The sequence below is a fragment of the Lagenorhynchus albirostris genome, chromosome 2, assembly GCF_949774975.1.
Source record: "Lagenorhynchus albirostris chromosome 2, mLagAlb1.1, whole genome shotgun sequence".
NCBI classification, from domain to species: domain Eukaryota; kingdom Metazoa; phylum Chordata; class Mammalia; order Artiodactyla; family Delphinidae; genus Lagenorhynchus; species Lagenorhynchus albirostris.
Window position 1 is genome coordinate 23,317,808 of NC_083096.1, and position 24,155 is coordinate 23,341,962.

General features: G+C 50.9%; 1 protein-coding gene across 1 annotated transcript in view; it reads left to right on the forward strand.

The window, feature by feature from the left end:
* STUM (stum, mechanosensory transduction mediator homolog) overlaps positions 1–24,155 on the forward strand; it is a 66,167-nt gene that overhangs the window by 31,219 nt on the left and 10,793 nt on the right. Inside the window, exon 2 of the mRNA XM_060128078.1 lies at positions 23,075–23,254. Within this exon, the coding sequence (XP_059984061.1) occupies positions 23,075–23,254 (180 nt within the window). The remainder of the gene's footprint in view (positions 1–23,074; positions 23,255–24,155) is intronic.

The window sequence follows — 24,155 nt, forward strand, 5'->3', positions numbered from 1 at the left end:
TCTAACCTTGGGCAAGTCAATGAAGCTCTTTGTGCCTGTGTTCAAACAACCTGATGTTACTAGTACCTACTTCACGGGCTTGTTGTCATGTGAGTTCATACACATAGAGCTCCTGGAACACATGGTGATGGGTTACTGTCCTTAAGTTAGAAGTGTCAGGAAACCAATTCAACTGGCTTAAACAAAAGAGAGAAGTATTGCCTTACGGAACTGTGGAATCTAGTGGCACAGTGGATTTCAGGTTTTGCTGGATCCAGGTGCTCAAAGATGTCCTCAGGACTCAGTTTCTCTTCCCAGCTCTTGGCCCTAATTCCATTCCTCTATGTTTGATTTTTTAGATGGGCTTTTTCTACACAATAGCTCCCAGGTGCTTCATGTTGACGATGTCTTTTAAACGAGCAATTCCAGTGTAAAGAGGGCTTTTTCTCCCAGTTGGTCCAGCAAACTCCTGGAACTGAATCTCAAGGGCCTGCCTTGAGTCATGTGCCCATCTCTGAGCCAGTCACTGTGGCCTGGGGAGTGGAATGTCTGGATCGTCCAGGTCTGTGTCATTCATCTGCCTTGGGAGTTGGGGGCCAAGGTCATTCCCACCCAAACTTCATGGCCTGAGCATGGGAGAGAGGGAGGCCCTAAAGGAAGCTATGGGCACTGTTTCCAGAAGAAGGGGAACTGATATGAAGTAGATAAAAATTACAGGTGAGCAGACAGGTGAGGGATGTGGTGACCTCACAGAAACCTGTACGTCTAGGGGAGCTGACGGTGGGGATGTTACCACTGCCAACTCTCAGAATGGAGAGAGCTGAGTGGAGGAAGGGGCCATGGTGGCTACAACTGGTTTGCAGCACAAGCAAATGGACAACGTATTAGAGAAATTGTCCCTGATATAAACCCGAGGCAGGATTGAGTGGTTTCCTTAGGGTGTTAGTCATATTGGTTAATAGATTTGGGTCCATAAGTCTGGTTCCTGTCTACCAGTCGTTGCCCTGTGCGGACAGGAAGCACCTTTCTGAAGGAGCTACAGGGCGGGCTTCAGAAATCTGTTAGAGTCCAAAATCTAAACATCTCCAGGAGTCCACCTGAGCTGGGGCTGTGAGAGGACTCCTGAAGCCCAGAAGAGGATAGGAGCCAGGTTCTGTCAGTGAATGAACCGGAGAGATGGGAGGGGGCACCAGGCTGGGTGTCAGGGGACCCCAGGGATGCAGACCTCATAACCCTCCAGGGAAAGGCCTGCCTAGCACTCACAGGGGACAAGCAACCAGAGCAGGTATAGATTGTCACCCCCATCCCGTGTTATGAGCAGGGTGGAGAGCATCACAGCGTCAGGGTGAAGAGTACAAGTCTGGGTCACGCACCTAGACTCTCCCTGTAGGTGTGACCGTGTGCCTGGCTGTGTTGCAGGAGCTCTGTGTGTACTCACTCACTTATTCATCACACCAGGCCTGTTGCTGTGGACTGAACTGTGTCTGCCCCCAGCCACTCCATTCCTACACTGAAGCTCTCTTCCTCAGTGTGTCTGTATGGGGGAGGGCTTTTAGGAGGTAACTGAGGTTAAATAAGGTCATAAGGGTGGGGCCTTCTTGGTGGGATTAGTGTCCTTATAAGAGGAGACCCCAGAGGCTAACTCTCTCTCGCTCCCTCTGCCACCTGAGAGCACAGTGAGACGGCAGCCACCTGAAGAGCCAGAAGAGAGCTCTCACCAGAAACTGAAGTCAGTCAGTACCTTAATCTCAGACTTCCCAGTCTCCAGAGCTGCGAGAAATAAATTTCTGTTAAGCCACCCAGACTGTGGCACTTCGTTATGGCGGCCCAAGCTGCCTGAAACACCTGTGCAGCAGGTACAGTTAACATCAGCCCTGTGGGGCAGAAGGAGGCCGGAGGCACAGAGGGCCTAGCTGACCTGCCCAAGGTTGGAAGGGGGCAGAGCCAGGTTGGCGTGGGCACCCTAGCACCATCAGCAGCCCGTGACCAATGTCCCACCCCCTCCCTTGCCAGGAGCGCCCACCTCAGGGCTTTTGTGGGGACGGAAGGAGACTTTGCAGGCGGAGCACTTGAACAGGCCTGGCACAGAGCGAGCCCCAGGTGAGGCTGAGCGCTGTCGCCCTGCCCCATTGCACACATAGGACGGGGAGCAGAAAGTTAGGAAGCACCCCAGCTGGGAGCTGAAGCTTCCCAGAGAGATAGGTTGGCCTGGGCTAGTTCTCCGGGAGGCCACTCTCTGGCCCCCACCCCAGCAGAGCACCCAGGGTGGGTAGCCGGGGAGAGAGGCCGGACGGAAGTGGCTGGTTGCTGAACTGGGCAGCCAGGCCTGGCTGGCCCCTGGGTCGCGGGGAGCAGCAGAGTGGGGGATGGCTAAGTGGCAACAGGGAAGTCTGGGGCAGGGGCAATGGGCCAGTCTCCACCTACACTGTCCCTGCTGGGGAGATCGGGGCGGGGATTTCTGGGAGTCCATCAGAGGGCAAGATTTTCCAAAGTACCATTTCCGAGAGGAAAGAAACAACCAACTGTTTCTACAGAAAGGCATGCCTTACTCACTTGCCCAGTTTCCAGCCCCCTTTTAGGCTATTGGGACCTATAGTGACGAGTCTGAACTTCTAAAATATTGAAGGGAACTACACTCTGATCACAAATTCTGCTTTTCACATCTGCAGAGCCTTCTTGCAATGTCTGGTGGTGAGCTGCTCCCCAGAGCCTGCCTGGGCGTCTGGACTGGGGCCAAGTCCCACCTCCCAGCTCCCGGGCTGCCACCTTCGTTATTTTCCTGCTTGTTCAGATCTCTGCAAAGAGAATATCCTACCGAGGTTGCAAAGCCCCCAGATAAGTCTCCTTCCACCTAATGAGTTCTGCTCCAAGAAATCTATCAGCTGCGGAAGCGGCTCTATCTGACTCTGTGCTTCTCCCCTTGGCTCGGTAGTCAGATCACAGGAAGGAACACGACTCATCTCCCGGCCGCTCCCTGGCAGGTGGATTGATGGTCTGTCCTTACTCCAGGTCTCAGAAGCTCCTCATTAAAGTGAGTGACACACAGTCTCCTGGAGCTGCTGACCAGGGTGGCTGCAGGAGCAGAGTTAGAGGGACTGAGCTGTACTAGGGGCAGGGGATGGGGTGGCAGGCTGTGTCTTCTGGGGTCCCCAGCTGTGAGTGCGCCTGGGGGGGTCAGTGGCCCTGATTTTGGCGTTCACACACTGCCTCCCTATAGGTTGGACCTCTTTAATCAAAATGACATTCAAGGGGGCTTCCCTGGTGGTGCAGTGGTTGAGAGTCTGCCTGCCGATGCAGGGGACACGGGTTCGTGCCCCGGTCCGGGAAGATCCCGCATGCCGCGGATCGGCTGGGCCCATGAGCCATGGCCGCTGAGCCTGCGCGTCTGGAGCCCGTGCTCCGCAACGGGAGAGGCCGCAACAGTGAGAGGCCCGCGTACCGGAAAAAAAAGAAAAAAAAAAAAAAAAGACATTCAAGTCAGAGAAGAAAAAAAACTTCTTTCCATATGCCAGAAGCCATGATGAAATTAAATTAAGACATGGCGAGATTACACAGGATCAAGGCTCCCGAGTGGCTGCCGTGCGGGGTGTGTACGTCCCCGGCAAAGGCTCACCTCTCACTGAGGCTGCCGACTAGTAGAGATCCAAAAGTGACTTTTGTTATTGTGGTAAAATATACATCACATAGGATTGACCATATTAACTATTTTTAAGCGTACAACTCCGTGGCATTAAGTATATTCACATTGTTGGGCACCCATCACCACTCTCCAGAACTTTATCATCTGAAATGGAAACCCTGTATCCATTAAACGGTAACTCCTCACTGCCCCTCCCTTAGCCGCTGGTAACCTCAATTCTTTCTGTCTCTATGTGGCATCAGACCGTATTTGTCCTTTTGTGACTGGCTTATTCAACTTAGCATAATGTCTTCAAGTTTTATCCATGTCGTATCACTTGTCAGAATTTCCTTCCTTGTTAAGACTGAATAATATTCCATTGTATATATTCCACATTTTGTGTATGCATTCATCAGTGATGCACACTTGGGTAGGGCATTTCTGAAATGCAGTGATTGTTCTGAGGGTCTCTCTAGATGTCTAGCTGTGACATCTCACCGTAGTAGTCTCTGGGATTGATTTGTTTGCCTGGGAAGAGGTGTGCCCAGGAGGAGAAAGGAGAGAGGCCCACTGCTCCCAGGTAAAGGCTGTGTGTGGTGGGCGGGAGTTTGACTCCCAGCATCCTTTCCACCAAGATGACTAGTCCAAGCCAGTCTTATAATTCCAACTCTCTTATGGGTGACAGGCTCAGGAACTGACAGGCGACTCAATGATCATTAATTAGGGAAATGTTTCCTCGAGTGTGAAAGAGGGCCACAGGAAGAGGTTATCTTTATTTTTGCAGACAGTGTCATGTCTGGATTGATATCTCTGGAACTGCCGCAGCCATCTGTGTACAGCCTGAGGTTGAAGCCAGCTCTCAGAGTGGCCGTGCAGGTACGGAAAGAGCCTGGGCCCTTGGGGACACAATCGAGCTCCTTTAGACTTCCTATCATCTGAGGTGATACACACTTCACATCACTCAAGCTCGTTTGAGTTGGCTTTGTGTCACACTCAGCCCAAAGCATACCAAGAGATACCATCTCCAAGCAGCTATGTTCCTCGATTAGACCCTCGAAGCACTTTGGAAAAAAAGCCTAACAACAGGGCAATTTATCAGCCTCAAGAATGACATGAGCCTGCCATTAACTGTAAATATAGATATAATGTAACAAATCCAGTTGCACTATCCATGCACCCTGACCAGCCCCAGGACCTTGGTTGGTGTACCTGCCATTCCACCAGGGTGTCTGCATAAGTGCCGATGCCTGTCTCCATCTGCACCTACTTCTTCCAGCCCTGTGGAGGTGGCGTGCAACACTGCAGCAGATGATGTGCTGAGTCTAGGAGTGCAGGGTAGGCCTGACTCTGCTCTAATCTCACCTCTAGAGATGAGGTTGTTGATGCTGAAGGTGGCAACTGCCCTCCAGCATCCAAACCTGCCGTTGCCCGTCCCCACTGGGGAAGCACCGGAAAGGGACACAAGGGAACGGGCTTTTGTGTTTACCCAACGCTTGTGTGCTCTGCCTTTGGACGCCATCGCCTTTGAGGGGGTGACTGGGACATGAAATAACTCCTCACCTACAGGACGCACATTTATGGGCGATCCTCTTGTCCTGCGTGTCACCGGTCTTAGCAGGGCTGCCGCTGCTCAGAAAAAGCTCATGCCCTGGGGATCTGCTCTCAAGGTCGGCGGCACATTTTTTGGAAAATTCTAAATCATTCCCAGAAAGCACACCCAAGGAGGGTGAAATTAATTTCTGGAAAGAGCCAGTTTGCACCCAAGCGAGGTGAATAAAGTGAGCGATTGAGCCAAGTATTCTGACTTCCATCAGGGTGAACTGTGACCAAGACCTATGAGTCTGAATCCTGGTGTGGGTTCTGAGGGTCTGCTGCCGTGTTCCTGTCCTGACGGTGTGGGTGCAAAACAGTCACAGCATCTCAGGGAATGAAGATTTGGGGCGACTATCTGTGTGGAATAATGGTTCACATATCTTGAAATGTTCCTGCCATTTCATTGCGGGGGAGGGGGCTATGATCTCCCAAAACTCTTTAAGGACACGTTCCTTGATGTGCGCTTGGGTCTGTTTGTGTCCACTTTTAGGGTGTGAGAAACTCTGGGACATAAAGTCCTTATGCTGTTCATGTAGCTCCTTCTCAACAGGGCTTTGGTCTCTTGTTGTCAGGCTGTCCCCCGAGGGCTTCTGTCCCTTTCCTGTCTCCTTCTCGGACCCTGCCAGGCCTGCAGGGAGGGTGGGGAGCTACTTCCTGGACTGCACAGCCCCCAAGAAGCTACGTCATTTCCATTTCAGAAGGCAAAGTGGTGCCCAGATCGAACATCCTGGGGACTGAATACTGCTGGGTGCCGATAATAACATCAGTAGGGCTTCCCTGGTGGCGCAGTGGTTGAGAGTCTGCCTGCCGATGCAGGGGACGCGGGTTCGTGCCCCGGTCCGGGAAGATCCCACATGCTGCGGAGCGGCTGGGCCCGTGAGCCGTGGCCGCTGAGCCTGCGCGTCTGGAGCCTGTGCTCTGCAACAGGACAGGCCACAACAGTGAGAGGCCCGTGTACCGCAAAAAAAAAAAAAATAATAATAATAATAACATCAGTAATAATAACCATCCCAGGAGTAGGAGGATGCTTAGAGAGGGGAAGTGATGGCCGAGGTCCTGCAGTGAGCGATGAGTGTCCAAGTAGGGCTGGAGGCCACGATGTGACTCTGCTCTCCTTTACCATGCGGCCTTTCCTAAACAGCCCAAGGGTTTGGAGCATGTGCAGGCAGTCAGTTTGTCTTCCCAGGACCTCAGGCCATCTCTCATCTGTAGGGACCAGAAAGAGTGGATCCAGCTCCTTGGCTTGCGTAACCTTGAGCTTCTCGGGGAAGATGGTCCCGCGAGGGCACTGCTCTAATGTGAGCTGTGTGCCGACCACAGAAGCGGGTCAGGGTGTGGGATGGGAACCCAGTGGAGATGTAGAAACTCACAAACACATCTTGCCCGGCTCTGTAGACACACAGATCTTCAGGCCTTAGCTGACGCCTCTGTGGAGATCTATTCATTTAATAAACCCTTACTAAAGGTCTGCCACGTGCCAGGCATTGCACCAGTGCCTGGAAGATAAAGGGGAGTAAAATGGAAACCCTATTTCTAGTGTCCTAATAGTTAAAGCACACACTTCCGTCACACTTATTGGGTGCCCTGTACTCTTCTAAGCTCCAAACACCTCCTATAATGTTGATGACAGCACAGAGCAGTAGAGATGATGGCTCTCATCATCAGATGAGGAAACTGAGGCCCAGAGAGGTTAAGTGACTTGTCCAAGGTCACCCAGGTGGTAAGGGGCAGAGCCAGGGCTCAGACCCAAGTAGGCTGGGTTCACAGTCAGCGTCCTTACCTTTTGGCTGCACCCCTCGAAGGGTTCGTAGCTTGTGTGGGGGGCAGAGTGTCACTTCTTGGGACCACTCTCCAGCCAGGGGTTGTCCTCGCTGTGCTCCATTCAGATTCCTTAGACACTTGAGTACCTTCTATGTGCCAGTTATGCTTCTAGGCAATGTAGGGGCCTCAAAGGTGGACCAGACAAGGCCAGGGCCCTCGAAAGCCTTGCACCGTGGTGAGCGATCTACCTGCAAATAGTACAAAGCGGTGATCGGAGGTCCGTGGTGCCCGGGTGGAGCGTGGGCTGCTCGCGGCACCACCCGGGCTCCGAGCTGGAGCGTTCAGGTGGGTTGTACCGCGGGAGGGAGTGTAAGCGGAGAAGATGGTGGGGGCGGACGGACGGACAGCCAGCTTGTGGGCGGGGAGAAGAATAGGAAACTAGCAAAATCGGCTGAGAAGAGTTGGCTGGTGGGTAGGAGGCCGGGCTGGGAGACTTACTACCCGTTAGCGAGTTCCCTCCTGAGCCTGGCCTGGCGCCCTCGGGTCACGGAGAAGCTGCAACGGCTCGGGCAGAGCCATTCTCTGGACTGCCCGTGGCCAGTCACCTTGGGTAGTAATGTAGATGTCCCCTTCGCAACTGGGATTCCACTGAAATCTTTTTTTTCCATTTCCAACTGCAGACCGCCCAGCTTCTGCCCTCCCCTCCCTCCCCACTCATGCATCTGCCCCGTTGAGCATCACAGCTTCTGCGTCCCTGCCATGTGGGCCCCTCAGCTGAGTCACCCTGCAGCCACGGTGGACATTCCCAGCCTCCTTTGGAAGCTTTCGTCCCAGGGGTGCTGCCCCAGCTCCACCAATACTGAGGCTGGAGCTGGGACAGCTGTGTGGCCCCTGTCCTATAGAGATCAGGTCCCAGCCTCCCGGACCTGAGGGAAGGCCTCCATCAGGACAGCTGGCTTAATTCTTGGTCCTTTCCTGAAATAAGTAGGTTTATCAAATCCATTCTCCTCTTGGCCCCTGTAAGAAATCAGCAAGTAGATGCTGCCTCAGAGGTGGTCCCTCTGGAGGGCAATCCCTGGGGAGCCAGACCAATTTTGTTTGGCTATTTTCTGAAAAGCCTTTCTCGGGTCCCAGGATAGGTTCTGCAGCCAAAGCCTGAGTCCTCCCCTCCCTCCTGTTCTCTTGATGGAGCTGAGGGCCTCCAGTCTTCTGGCCTCTCGTTCCCCTTTCCTGGCGTCCGCTGGGTTTTGAAAACAGGCACAGTTGGTGTTCAGTTAGCTTTTGCTGCATAGCAAACCTCCCCAAGATGTAGTGGCTTAAAACAGCGGCCATTTACTTAGTCCGTGGGTTGCACTGTGGGCTTGGCTCAGGGGGGCTAGGCGTGGTTGTTCTCAGCCACGATGGCCGGGTGGCTGGAGTCTCCTCCACGTGGCCTCATCCCCCAGTGGACGGGCTGGACTTGTTCACATGGCAGCTGGCCGGAGCTCCACGAGAGCAGGTGAAGGAACGCGTTGCCCTGAGGCCTCGGCCCAGAACTGCCACGATGCCACTTCTAGCACACGTATCGGCCCATGAAAGTCACGAGGCCGGTCTGGAGCCAAAGGGTGGGGAAACATTCTTTTCATGGGCGGAGGTGCAGAGTCACGTGGCGAAGGACATGGGTACAGGGAGTAGAGAATTGGGGCCACTTCTGCAATCGACTACAGTTGGTTAATGCACCTTTTATTCCAGGTCTTGTCTGTTAAATGAGGATAAAGACGTGGCTTGCTGTGGGAACCGGGTGAGGTAATACAGTAAAATGTTAACTTCTAACGAATGCTCGATACATTATAGATCCATAATCAGAATCATAATAACGGTTATACACGTGACCGTTGGAAGGTCGGGAAAGGACCTTTCTGTAGACATCAAGCACACGTATCTGGCAGAAAGGACAGTAGAAGCAGTTCTCTCTTCTTCCTTCTCAGTGAATTATTAGTCTGTCCCTGTCCACCTGGCACGGTCCTCAGGGACCCCCTCCTCTCTGGCCCTTTCCTCTCTCTTTCCCCATAGCCCCGGGGTCCACTGTACTGCTCCTCGATGGAGTGGGGGGTTGGAGGGGGAGGCGAGGGCATCAGTTCACTGTCCAGGAGACACAGAAGTCACAGTGGCCCAGCTACAGGGCAAATGAGCCTCTCTTGTCCCCGGCTGCCGCCTCCAGTTGTGTGGGTCAAAGGTCACACCATACGTGGCCGGCAGCCCTATGTTTTGACAGTATTGAGTACTTCTAGTAACATTGCTCCAGTGTGGTGTTGTCCTAACTGAATCCCTGACTGTCGGCGGCTGTCCTAGCTCGGTGTGGAGGATGGGACTAGGCACCCAGTGCCCAGGGGGCAAGCAGAACTGGCCCTCTAGGATTGGAGTCAGGTGGTAAATGAGCGCTGTAAGAACCAAACAGCCTGGCCCACTTCCTGCTACCCTTCCTTCCCCACCACTGACATGTTGCTCAGTGACACCCCTGTTCCGATGATCTATTGCTGTCCAGCAAAACCTCCCAAAATTTAGTGGTGTGAGAAAAGCCTTGTGGCAGGCTCATCAATTCTGTGGGTCAGGAATTTGGACAGGACACACGGGATAGTTCATCTTTGCTCCATGATGTCTGGAGCTTCAGCTGCGAAGACTCAAAGACCAAGGTGGTCTTTGATGGCTGGCGACTGGACTTATCTGGAAGCATCCTCACTCACATGTCTGGTGGCAGATACTGGCCATCAGCTGAGATCTCACCTGGGCTGTTGGCTGGACACCTACACACCTCTCCACGTGGCTTCTTGAGGAGGCTAGTTTGGGCTTCCTTACAGCATGCCCGCTGGGTTTAAGAGTGCGCAGGTAGAGATTCAGGAAGTGGAAGTACCAGTTGGTTACGGCCTGACCTGGGAAACTAGCACAGTGTTATTTCTCTTATATCCTGTTGGCCAGCCGCAGAGCACAGTTTAAGAGGAAGGAATTTAGACCCCACCTCTTGATGGAAGAGTGTCAAAGAATTTGGGGTGATCTTTTAAAATCACCACATCTCCGTTTAGAAAATGATGGTCCAATGTGTCATTTCTCTGCTGGACTTTGTAACACATTTCTGTTAGCAAACATCAAAGACCACTTACCAGCCTCATTTTACCCTCTTCTCACTTCCCCCCCCCAAACTAAGATTTTCACTCAGAAATTGACACCTCCTTCACGCAATCTGGGCGTTGTAGGGAAATCTGACCCTATTTCTAGCTCCAGGGGTGGGCCCAATTGCTTAAGCCAGTAAGTACCTTCCACTTTCTTTGCCAAATCATTGGTTCAAGGGTGGGTATGTGACCTACACGGTCCGATCTAGGTAGATCTCAGGACTCCTGCTTGGAACACTGGGACAGAAATGTTCTGTCTTCTCTGGACAGGTGGTATGTAGATGTGAAAACTGGAGTTACTGCAATCATTCTGTCACCATGAGGGAAGTTGGTCTTGTGATATAGTTGATACCATGGAAGACACAGCAGAGATGGAAGATGTTGGGTCCCTGCTGAATCACCGAGTCATGGAATCAAGCCAATCCTGAATTCTTATTAATAATCAGACAGCATACAGCGGTTAAGGACTTAGTATGTTCCAAGCACTTTAAATGCGTAATCTCTTTTAAGCCTTACAGAGAGCCCTGGATAAGGGTATTATTATAACTCCTACTTTACAGATGAGGCAATAGGTGTACACATGTTTGATGAGGGCACAGGCCTCCAGAGGCAGAGTCATTTGCCCACGTTCCCACAGCCAGTAAATGATAGTCAGAAATCACACTCAGCAGTCTGACTCTCGAGCCTACATGCCTAACCACTGCCCCACACCGCCTTCCTGGACGTTCCCAATTATGTGAACCAACAAATCCCTGTGTCGTTTGAGCCTGTTTGAGTTGCTTCCTTCCCAAATAAAGACCACAACTGACGACCCCTCTCTGCCAGCGTGGCACGCTCCTGTGCCATGAGCTGCAACGTCAGCCCTGCTTGGCGAGAGCCAACAGGAGCCTAGTCCCAGGAGCCCCGGCAGGAAGTTGTCCCTGTCACGGAAGCACACACACGGGCCACCCTGCAGGGCACGGCTCCAGGAAGGAGCAGGTGTGCCTGCTGGGCCAGCAGGGAGTCGCCAGCCAGACAGGGAGCATCTGAGCACGAGCCCCACACAGGCTTCCTGCCGCCCTCCCTCCTTCCTCCCCAGTCCTCCGGGAGGCCGGGGTACCCGCTCAGCCCAGCCCCCTCCTTTCCTGCTCTTGCTGTCGCGTGGCCTCCTAAATGAACCCACCGTGGCTCCTCCGGGTCTCTTGGGACTGGAGTCCTTTCCTGGCTTCCAGACAGGAACCTGGAGCATCCTCCTTCTCATCCCACCTCCAGCAGGTGAGCCCATGCCTCCCATTTAGCTTGATAGCCTAGCTTTCCCTGCTGAAGTGGGAAAGACGCCGTAGGATTGGGGGCCGCCTTCCAGAGGTGTTCCTGGAAGTTCCGGGGATTTTGTCACAGCCCTTACGTGGTCACATGGCATCATTTATTTTCTGTGTCAGGTGTCTGCGTGCCACCTGTCCCCTAGTTGGCTCGACTGCCACACGGTTTTCTCTGTCAGCAGTAAGATGCTGTTTGGCGGACAGCAGAGTTGGATCTTGACAGGTGCCTGAAACTTTTTTTAACTGGAAAGAGAGTTTGTTTCTGAAAAAAGAGAAGAAGCTACCTCTAATTCTGCCATGGCAAAACAATTCTCATTTTGCTTTAATGCACTCCAATCCTTGTCCACAGCGTAAATATTTTTTAAATAGTCCTCTGCACAGTATACATACTATTTTTGTAATTTCACTTAAAGCACTGGCCTGGCTTGCTGCGTAGTTGTCATAACTATAACGTTTACTGGCTGCATGGTACCGTGGCAGATGGATGCGTGCCGAGCCTCTGGCTCCGTGAGGCTGACATAGTGAACTCGGTAATTGTAGTAAACTTTGTTTTAAGGTAGAGTGAAGAGTAGTACCATTGGCTACAAGCCGCTAGGAGAGCAGGATTCATGGAGATCTTCAGTTTCACTCATGTTCACTGAGAATAACTCCTTTTTCTTCAGGGTTCTGCTCCAGCATTGCCTCCTGGGGAAGACTCTGGGTCTCCCTGGTCGGGGTGAGGGCCCTCCCCTTGCTCCCATGAGGGTGTTCAAGTACGTTACATGCATGAATTCAGTCCTCACATCCCTATGAGGCAGGCTACTATCATTACCTTAACTTCATAGACGGGGAAACTGAGGGCTAGAGAGGTTAGGTCACTTGTCCAGGCTTCTGGGGGATCAGCCGGAATTCTGACGCCAGAGCCCCCCCTTTGTAACGTGGGGTCACCCCGCCTCTGCGCTGTCCCCCGGACTGACCACACAGGTTGTGTTCCGTGGCTTCTTCTCTCTCACCATCCTGTGAGATTCTTGAGGGCCGGGACACTCCTAGCCCTGGTCATTACATAGCCGCCCTCCTGGTCCTATCCCCACTTCCTCAGTTTACCCTCTGCCGTGTAAGCCAGAATCTGTCCTGACAAGGCTCAGAACTGGGGAACTGAGAAATTCCACGTGGTTGCATTTCTGCTCAGGCTTAAGATCCCGGGGAGATCTTGGGGCCTCTCTGGGGCCCCCGAGAGACCTAAGGTGTCCAGTTCTGTCCTGCAACTCGTCTAGGGCTGGGGCCCATCTTGGAGCCCATCAAGGATGTGGCAGGGGAGGCTGAGGGCAGAGGAGATGTGCTAACAGCCACAGGGAGGCTGATGCAATGCCCAGTGCCATTAAAATTAATTATCTGCTCCAGTCAACCTGCTCGTCCGCGGGACAATCAGCCTGATGTCACGGTGGAGGCAGTAAGAGGGACGGAGGAGGGAGCTGGTCTCATTTTCTCTGCCCTCCATGGAAGGATGACAGGTTTATTAGTGGCAGCCGGAGGGGCTCCTGTCCTCCTTCCTTTAAGCCACGGAGGCTTTTCAGTTGGAAAATCTAAGGCCCCTCCATGGCTGTGGTGTCGACCCAGGACTGTTACCTGCCGAGGTCTCCCTTGCAAGCCCCCTTATCCATCTGATGGCTTCTTCCTGGCTGCCTTCCTCCAAGCTCCTCAAGCCTCGGGTCCCCATGTGACTCCTCAGCATTTGCCTGAGGGCCAGGGAGGAATACAGAGAGGGTACTCCAAGCTGGTACTTTCTGACTAAGGAGAGTGGAGAGGAGAGGGGGCACCGGGTGTGGGGTAGCAGCTGGGGCTAATGGTGAAGTGGTCCTGGGTACCATATACCTTCTCTTTACTGGGAGCACAGAAGGCCCATCTGTCCACCCTTCATTATTTTTCTTCCATGAAATTGATGCTTGGAAATGTTTAAGTCATAATAAATTCACTTTCTTGTCTCTAATTGATCAGAGGTGGATAGAACAGCCCCTAGGAGATGCTAACAGCAGGAGGGAACCCCAGTTACTGCACTGAAATGATGATCTTCCAACCACACACTTCTAAGCCGCCTTCTGATGGGCTGCTGCAACCTCATTAGGGATCTTTGTGCTGTTTGGAATGGAGAGAACAGTTCACAAACCCTTTTGCCACTGGTCCAGGATCTATGGGGCAAAGACACTAGCAGATTTTTAAAATATATTTTTATTCCAGTTTTACTGAGATATAATTGGCATACAGTACTATATCAGTTTAAGGTATACAGCATAATGGTGTGACTTATACACATCATAAAATGATCGCCTTGGTAGGTTTGGTGAACATCCATCATCTCATGTAGGTACAAAATTAAAGAAATAGAAGGAAATGTTTCCATTGTGATGAGAACTCTTAGGATTTACTCTCTCAACAGCTTTCATATATAACATAGAGCAGTGTTTACATATTTATCATGTTGTACATTACATTACATAAGTAGTACTTATTTATCTTACAACTAACCTCAAGTTGGTACATTTTGACCCCCTTCATCCAGTTGCCCTTCCCCGTAGCCCCTGACTCTGGTAACCACAAATCTGATCTCTTTTTCTGCAACCGTGTGTGTTTGTTTTTGAAGTGTAATAGTCCTATGACACTATTTTAGTTACTGTTACACCATGTAGGGATTCGATATTTCTGTACCTTTCAAAATGATCATCCTGATAAGTCTAGTTACCATCTGTCACCATACAAAGATATTACATAATTATCGACTGGATTACCCACACTGTACATTTCATACCCATGACTCATGTATTTTGTACCTGGAAGTTTGTCACTCTTAATCTCCCTCACCTATTTCTTTCCTCTCCCACCCCTTCCCCTCTGGCAAACGACCAGACTCTGTTTTATGTGTTTATGCCTCTGTTTCTGTTTTGTTTGTTCATTTGTTTTGGGTTTTTTTTAGATTCTACATATTACTGAAATCGTACGGTATTTGTCTTTCTCTGTCTGACTTATTTCACTTAGCGTAATTCCCTCTAGGTTTATCCATGTTGTTGCAAATGGCATACTTCATTCTTTTTTTATAGCTGAGTACTATTCCACTGTGCGTGTGTGTGTGTGTGTATATATATATACACACACACACACATACCACATCTTCTTTATCCTTTTATCTATTGATGGACACAGGTTGCTTCTCTACCTTGGCTCCTGCAAATAATGCTGCAATGAACATAGCATATACCTTTTCAAGTTACTGTTTTCATTTTCTTCAGATAAATACCCAGAAGTGGGATTGCTGGATCGTATGGTAGTTCTGTTTGTAATTTTTTGAGGAACCTCCATACCGTTTTTCACAGTAGCTGCATTTACATTGCCATCAATAGCGCAGGAGGGTTTCCTTTTCTCCACATCCTCGCCCACACTTGTTATTTGTTGCCTTTTACTGACGGCCATTCTGCCAGGTGTGAGGTGATACCTCATTGTGGTTTTGATTTGCGTTTCCCTGATGACTATTGATGTTGAACATCTTCGCATGTGTCGTCTGTATGTCTTCTTTGGAAAATTGTCATCTGTGTATCTTCTTTGGAAAAATGTCTATTCAGCTCCTCTGTGCAATTTTAAATCGGGTCGTTTGTGTTCTCGTTTTGATGTAGAATTGTATGAGTTCTTTGTATATTTTGGATATTAACCCCTTGTTGGATGTATCATTTGCAAATATCTTCTCCCATTAAGTATGTGGCCTTTTTGTTTTGTTCTTGAGGGATGCAGTTAGCTTTGTTTTGAAGAAACAAGGCAGATTTGTTTTGAAGACGTTGAGGGTGGTCAGGATGACAAAAATACTAGAACTGTCCATGTTTTGCCTGCACTGTTCTCTCTTGGTTTTATAATTGGTCTCCTCTTTGCAAGTTCCTTGCTGGCCAGGACATGAGAAGCATGGTGTTGGGTCTACGAAACACTTTCTGGAGGAGGGCACAGTCGTCCTCACAGACCTCCACAGCCTTGGACCTTGGGCTGACTGTCCTTCGGCTCACAGCGATACCCTTCGTTCTCTGAGACGCACGAGGTCCCGCTTGTACTGGTCTGGCGTGCATTCCTTGCCCGCCTAGCACAGCCTTCTCAGACTCTGTTCGACTCATCAAGCTGAAAAAACAGACCGTGCCTTCCCACAAGCACATGTGAACACACAGTGTCCAAAAGCCTCTCCCCTTTCTGTCCCGTCTGTTAAGAAATCAGAACCACAGGAGCCGGGATGACAGAAGGAACATGCAGGACCCCATCCAGGACCAAGGCCTTATCTTCTGCAGACCGACCCTGGCTTACTTAGGCCACAGGCACTTTTATTTTATTTTTAATTAATTTTTAGTGGAGTATAAAAATTTTTACTGGAGTATAATTTTTATTGGAGTATTGCTTTGCAGTGGTGTGTTAGTTTCCACTGTACAGCAAAGTGCATCAGCTATAGGTATACATATATCCCCTATCTTTTGGATTTCCTTCCCATTTAGGTACCACAGAGCACTGAGTAGAGTTCCCCAAGCTATACAGTAGGTTCTCATTGGTTATCTATTTTATACGTAGTGTCAGTAGTGTATATATGTCAATCCCAATTCATCCCACCCCCTCCCCTTTCCCCCGTTGGTGTCCATACGTTTGTTCTCTACGTCTGTGTCTCTATTTCTGCTTTGCAAATGAGATCATCTATACCATTTATTCTAGATTCCGCATATATGTGTTAATATACAACATCTGTTTTTCTCTTTCTGACTTACTTCACTCTGTATGACAGTCTCTAGGTCCATCCACGTCTCTAAAAATGACCCAATTTCGTTCCTTTTTATGGCTGAGTAATATTGCATTGTATATATGTACCACATCTTCTTTATCCATTCCTCTGTTGATGGACATTTAGGTTGCCTCCATGTCTTGGCCATTGTAAATAGTGCTGCAATGAACATTGGGGTGCATGTGTCTTTTTGAATTATGGTTTTCTCTGGGTATGTGCCCAGCAGTGGGATTGCTGGGTCATATGTTAGTTCTATTTTTATTTTTTTAAGTAACTTCCATACTGTTCTCCATAGTGGCTGTCACAGGCACTTTTAAACCCTCCTGATTCTGTCTTCCTAGGGCTTTTGTCCAGAATCATTTGTGAACTTGTAGTCATTTCTTTTTCCTTTCCTTTTCCATTTCCCGTTGAAATGATTGCACAATGATGAAAAGATGATGACCAGACTCACTGAATTACAATCTTAGGTTGGCGTAGCCCAGGAAGGTGTATTTTTAGCACAATCTCCATTGCTTCTTATGCCCCCACCTCCAGGTTTGAGAATTGAAATCTCATAGGGCTGAGTTTGACCCTGAACGTGGTCTGCCATTTATCTTATTCTGGCTGTGAACTGGAACACACAGTCAGCAGTGGGACGTGTTTTGTACGGTGTGGCTTGTCCTTCCAAATCAGCTGTGAAGTCCGGGCCAAGCCTTCCCTTACATTTCCTTCCCGTCCCCCGAAGCTCACGTTCAACGTTGTGCTGGTAAGAGAGCTGTGCTCAACCAGCCCTCCCTGGAGGAATGATGGAGGGGATCCAGGTGTAAGTCTCGGCCACTGACGAGTAGCACATCTTAATGACCGCAGAGCCAGCTGCAGGTGATGGCTGGGATCCAGCTGGACTTACTGGTCTCCGTCCCAGGGGAGCGCATTTTCTGGGGAGCAGCTTCTTCAGAGGACAGCTCTGCCCTTCTCCCCCTGAGTTCAAGAGGCCTTGAGAGCCCCCCTTGAGCCCAGAACCTTCTACTTCTCTCACGTGAGTCATGTGACAAGCTGAACCTGACGGGGCTCATGAAGGACGATTTCAGCCCCCAGGCTCAATCTTATAGAGCAGAGCCAGCCCCTCTGCTGATGGGAAACCGTCAGCCCACTTCTGGCACCTGACAGAAGAGTGGCGGGGGAGCGGGGGAACCAGGGGCCCTCCCCCAGGACGCTTTGGGATATCCAGGATGGAAGTGGAGGGATGCTTTCCCCTCCCCACTGCCTGCGCCTGGGGCCTGAGCCCTGAGCTCCTCGGGGAAGCCGGTGACCTCGGCAGATCCATGGTGGCCAGAGAGGGCTATGGCTGCAAAGTCCTTGGGGGTCTTTGCTGTAAATCTCTGTGCGGTGAGGGTGGAGTCCTCCTCAGCTTCTCCCACCCTCCTCTCTCCCTCAGGATCCTGTAGGACATGCAAAGCACATGTCCATGCCTAAGTTGCAGGTGTCTTTAGAGCACACTGATTTTGGGGGTTGACAGTTCAGTTCATTACCATCCTTTTCCTTTGTGCCAATTAGTGTTGGCCGGGCCTTGACACCCCCAGAAACATTATGGCCGGGCCCCTGCCTCTGCTGCAGAGGGTAACCTCCACTGATTCAGCGCCGGGTTGCCTAGAAGAGGAAGTCGGGCCCCACAGCAAGTCCCTCGGGTCCCTCTGCAGTCTGACCCCTGCTCGCCTCCAGCCCCGTTTTTCATCCCTGCCCCGAACGCTGCACCCTATGCTCAGCTCCCTGTGCCCTCAAAGTCCCCTGCCACCCTCTGAGCTTCCAGACGGACACACTGGCTCATCTCTGGGATACACTTCCCCTCTTCCTCCCCTTGAATGTTTCCCGTCAGCTTTCCAGACCTCTCCCCACTTCATGTTCTCTTCTGCGAAGCCTTTTCTGATAAACCAAACAAGATTCATCACTGTTCCTTTTGTGACCCAGTGTCCCCACCAGAATGTGAGCTCCCGGAGTGGGACCCGGCCGAGCCCCATCTCCTGCTGCACTCTGTATTCCCAGGGCCCAGCACGGGCTTGTGGTTGGTGCTCATGCAATAAGTTAGAACTAACCCGTCGCTGTTGGAGAGGGTCCGTTCTTTAGCGGGTAAGACTCATTTAAAGTAATTAACACCTCTTCATAGGAAAGGGTGCTAAAATCATTTAAAAAAACTTCTGGTTGAATAGATTAAAACGATGTTTTTATATTATAAATCCATTCACGGGACTTCCACAGGGCACAGCGGTTAAGAATCCGCCTGTCAATGCAGGGGACACGGGTTCGAGCCCTGGTCCGGGAAGATCCCACATGCCGCGGAGCAACTAAACCCGTGCGCCACAACTGCTGAGCCTGTGCTCTAGAGCCCGCGAGCCACAACTACTGAGCCTGCACACCTAGAGCCCGAGTTCTGCAACAAGAGAAGCCCCCACACCGCAGTGAAGAGTAGCCCCCGCTCTCCGCAACTAGAGAAAGCCTGTGCGCAGCAACAAAGACCCAACACAGCCAAAAATAAATAAATAAAATACATAAATTTTAAAAAACAAAACAAAAAAAGTGTACAGTTCAGTGGCATTAAGCAAATTCACATTGTTGTACAACCATCACTACCATCCGTCTCCAGAACTCTTTCATCTTGCAAAACTGAAACTCTGTGCCCATTAAATAATAACTCCTCATTTCTTCCTCCCCCAGCCCCTGGCAACCACCATTCTATTTTCTCTTCCTATGATCTGACTACTCTAGGTACCTCAGACAAGTGAAATCAGACAACATTTGTCTTTTTGTGACTCGCTTATTTCACTTAGCATAATATCTTCAAAGTTCATCCATGTTGTAGCCTGTGTCAGAACTTCCTTCCTTTTTAAAGATGAATAATATTACAGTGCATGTATAGATCACATTTTGCTTGTCTGTTCATCCATCATTTCAGCTATTGTGACTAATGCTGCACTGAACATGGGTGTACAAATATCTCTTTGAGACTCTGCTTTCAGTTCTTTTGGGTATATACCCAGGAGTGGAATTGCTGGGTTATATGGTGACTCTATTTTTAATTTTTTTGTGAAGGGCCATACTGTTTTCCGTAATTTTCCTTAATTTTTAATGTAAGGATGCAACCTCCTAGACTGAAAAGAGCTCAGCCTTCCACACTAGACAGATGTGGGTTTAAATCTGCACTCTGCTATGTGGGCAAGTCACTTAGCCTTTCTGAGCTTTGGTTTCCCCTTCTATAAGGTGGGAACCACTATCCAACTGTCGTAAGGATTAGAGGTAGTGTGGTTAGGAGAAGGTAACATGCTGCAGCACACTGTGGGTGTGCAGTAGATGATATCTGTGTTAATTTTACTGAATATTTCCCCCACGTGCTCGTGTTCACCTTCTACCATCTTTCTACTTCAGTGGCGTTCTCTTTTTTAATGGTGTCAGCTTGTGTTCATCTCATATCCCACAGCATAATACACGAGCAGAGGCGAAGGATGGTGGCGCACACTTTCTCATGGTCCCTATGTCCTGTTTCCTCCCGTGCCCAGTACCAAGCCCTGAATTCGTGTCCCCATCATTTTTCAGCTCTGCTTTCTTCGTTTGTCTTAGTCATCTCAGACACTTTCAGTCTACTCAACACCCTGCTGACAAAACGGACTGTCCGTCTTCCCTGGTGGTGTAGTGGTTGGGAGTCTGCCTGCCGATGCAGGGGACAGGGGTTCGATCCCTGGTCCGGGAAGATGCCACATGCCGTGGAGCAACTAAGCCCGCGTGCCACAGCTACTGAAGCCCGCGCGCCTAGACCCCGTGCTCCGCAACAAGAGAAGCCACCCAATGAGAAGCCTGCGCACCGCAACGAAGAGTACCCCCCCGCTCGCCGCAGCTAGAGAAAGCCCGTGCACAGCAACGAAGACCCAACACAGCCAAAAATAAATAAATAAATAAAATTTTAGAAACCAAAAAAAACCGGACTGTCCATTTGGTGAGAGTGGGAGAACAGCATTTGCCTCCCCAAATCTCCCAGAGGGCCACCCCTGGCGCTGCGTCAGGAACAGAGGGGCTCTTTAGACTTGAATCTTGATCTTGAATCTGTTTGGTTGATCTTGAACCCTTGGTAATTACACTTTAGTGAGCATTATCATTATTTGAGTGGAAGGAGAAACTTGCTTAGAAATGCAGATTCCTGGGCCACCCCTTAGACATCCAGCTCTCAGACGGACACCCAGCCATCTGCATTTTAAACAAATACTGCAGGCGATGATGCAGGTGGTCTGAGGATGAACTTCACACGGGTTGCATTTCTTTGGGTCCCCGTATCCCACCTGCTGTTCACCAGGCGCTATGCTGGGCTGGGGGCAGAAAGGTGGATGGAATGTCACCTGGGACCTCAGAGGAGTTCTCAGTAGCTCAGGAGGCAGAAACACTCACAAGCAGTGGCAGTTGTTCGGATGAAGAGGAGGACGGGGCAGGGTTGGGATCAGAAATCAGCCTGGTGGACTCAGGGGTCGGCCTTGGATCTGAGGCACGAGTGTGTGGGCTGAGGGAAAGGCCACATTAGGAAGCCAGTAGGAGCCACCAAGTTTGGGCAAAGAAGGACCAGCAACCAGAGGGAGGGGAATCAAAGCTCCCCCCACTCCGTCCACCCCAATCCCCGCCTGCCGAGCAGCTTCCTCAAGGAGCAGGAAGTATGAGAAGTAGGAACGTGAGAATCATGGGCTGATTTCCCAAGTGGCTTGCGTTCTCATCTGGACCCGCTCTCCCAGGTCACTTCACCTGTGACGTCAGGATGACAGAGCATGGCCATCCGCGTCAGACAGCGGTGGGGTCAATGCCCACCTGTGAGTGTGACCTTGGATAAGATACTTAACTCTTGATTGTGTGTGTGTGCATGCTTTAAAATGTAGATTTTATTATTAGTTAGGTATGGTGAGGCCAACAGATCAGGAAATCATGGCCACTGAAAAGATAGTTTTTTTCTCTTTAACATTCCTCTTTTAAAAAAAGTTTTATTGAAGTATAGTTGATTTACCATGTTGTATTAATTTCTGGTGTGCAGCAAAGTGATTCAGTTATACATATATATATTCTTTTTCGTAGTCTTTTCCATTATAGTTTATCACAGGATACTGAATACAGTTTTCTGTGCTATACAGTAGGACCTTGTTGTTTATCCATTCTATATATAATAGTTTGCAGGAAAGATAGTTTGTTACTCACAGTTCCTAAGAGGAGGGGGCACACCGCACTTTGGGGGTGGCAAATAAGAAAGCACAGTTAGGAGGCAGAGGGAGTGAGGGGAAAACGTGGGGAGGAGCCTTTACTGTGGTTTCCATGGGAAGGAACGGCAACACAGGGTAAGCAGGTTTAGGATTGGCTAGTTTGAATCATTTCAGTGGTCTCTGGGGTGTAGGGGCTGCCCTAGTGGTCTGGTACCTGGCTCTGGGTGATTAGGGTAGGGGGGAGTGACCCAGAGTGTGAGAATCCATAAAGGAGGAGTTTGGGTGTGGGCTGTGGATTGGTTGGCTTGTGTAAGAAAGTCATTTAGTATCTCTAGGACTTGGCTAGCTCTGGGAGGGGTTCTCTCCAGGGTCAGCAAGGCCCCAGATATCAAAGCATCAGAAACACCTGGTTAATACAATATGTAAGCTAGTGTGGTGGGCAGAAGGATGCCACCCCCCGCCAAAGATGTCCATACCCTGGTCCCCAGAACCTGCAAATATGGTACCTTACCTGGTAAAAAGGACTTTGCAGATGTAACTAAGTTAAGGGTCTTAAAATGTGGGAATTACCCTGGATTATCCGGTGGGCCCAATGGAATCACAAGGGTCCTTATAAGAGGGAGACAGGAGGATCAGAGTCAGAGAGAGAAGATGTAAGGATGGAAGCTGAGGTCAGAGAGGAGAGAAGGGCAGCTCCTGGCTTTGACGACACAGCCACGAGCCAAGGAGTGCAGGCAGCCTCAAGAAGCTGGAAAAGGCCAGGGAACCTCCGGTCCCCCAGAGCCTCCAGAAAGGACCCAGCCCTGAGGACCCGTTTCAGACTTCTCATCTCCAGAATTGCGGTTTTAAGCCACTAAGTTTGTGGTAACTTGTTACAACAGCCATAGGAGACTCATACAAATAGAAGGAAGGCCAGCTGCCTTGCAGGGTCATTGAGGGGCTCCGAGCCTGTGTAGATAAAAGCCTGGCTGGAGAGAAATGTCAGGAAATGCAGCAATAGTACCCGCAGGGCTCTGGGAAGTTTGGGACGAGGTAAAGACCGTGGACACACCCACCACGTTGCTCTGTGCTTTGTGGCTGCCCAGTAAATCTCGGGTTCTCTGTCCTTCCCCTTTCAGGTCTGGGGTGCTTGGGGGAGCCCCCTGAGGATATGCCCTGGCCTGTGCTCTCTCCCCTCTGCTGGCATCCGCCATCAGCGTGTGTGCCGGGGGTCATTTCCTGAATTTACCCTGTGGGTGGCTTCTGTGTCACCTCAGCGGCAGCAGCTCCTACCTCTGAACTGCTGGGCCCTAAGGATCTTTGCCGCACGAGGTCGGTGCCCTTTCCACCCGCTGTCTGTTGTCCTTGCAAGTGGCTGCACCATCGTTCCTTAATGGCAGGGACCAATTGTCCTGTGGCCTCTGTGTTCCCCCAGAGGCCTCAGGACTGTGCTGGGTCCTTGGCATCCCCCGGCCATGCCTCCTCCAGGCTGGGACGTTGGCATCTCTAGTATGGGCAGCAGAGGTGGCCTGAGCCGGAAGGTGCCACCCAGGTCGCTCTCTCGGAGCTCCCGGAGGGTGAACCGCTAGTTCATGTGATGAGCGCACGTGCCGCTGTGATGTGCGCTAGTGATGAGCGCACGTGCCGCTGTGATGTGCGCTAGTGATGAGCGCACGTGCCGCTGTGTCTCCCAGCGCCCTCAGGAGGCTGTCCCCTCCGGCCTCTCACAGGGACGTTCGTCTCGGCCTTCACCGTGCTGTGTGGCGCCCGCACTGACCTCCCGGACAGGCACGTGTGCTGCGTCTTCTGGCTGAACATCGCCGCGGCCCTCATCCAGATGCTCACGGCCATCGTCATGGTGGGCTGGATTATGAGCATCTTCTGGGGCATGGACATGGTCATCCTCGCCAGTGAGTAACCGCTGGAACCGCACATCCCCGAGGGGCTGGAGCGGGCCGGCATGCGGGGAGCAGAGCGGGGGGAGGGGCAGGGGCCAGGGTGGTCTGGGTGTTTGTGATGCTTCGGGGCATGGGGGCTTCGCAGGGCGATCTGCCTCCGGGACCCACCCCGCACGCCCAGCCCCGAGGCCTGCAGGGAATCTGAGGGGCCTGAGCCGGAGGGGAAGGGCGTGAATAAGGGAGGGAAGGAGCCCCCGTTCAGCTCAGAAACAGTCCTGCTGACAACCGCGGTAGCAGGGGTGTGGCCCGCGTCAGCTCAGGTCCCCTGTGCCCCCAGCATGCCGTTTCCAGACAGAAGGAAAAGCCCACTGGGTATGTTTGCCCTCAGGAAACACTGTAACTTTTTCTACAACTAGAACAGCCTAATTTCAACTTCTTTTAAACTAAGCTCTTTGTTCCTTGATGCTAAAGCCTTACTCTTCCTAATTTGTATGCAGTGGACCTTCACCAGTCACTTAACACAAACTTGATCCCGACACAAAACTACCAGAGAAGACTTGATTAACATTTTAAAAATAACCTAGTGAGATCTTAAAACAGACACATATTTTAAGCAGCCGTACTCGTCACCCTGTGCCCCTGTGCATGTCCCTGTATTGTCACACGTCCCGTCTACCTCACTAGGCCTCAGGTCCTAACAAGGACCACGTCTCCTCAGGCACTTTGCCCTTCTCCCCACACCCCACCCTCCTACTGTGTCCTACACCTGACAAAACCATTGACAGGTGGAATGTCAATGCCAGAGGTGAGCTGTGCCAGGTAAGGACAGCAGAAGCAGGAGGGGAAGCCCAGGGGCCAGGGGCTCTAGAACGATCTAGAATGATTCCTAGTTGACCCAGTCTGAGTTCAAGAT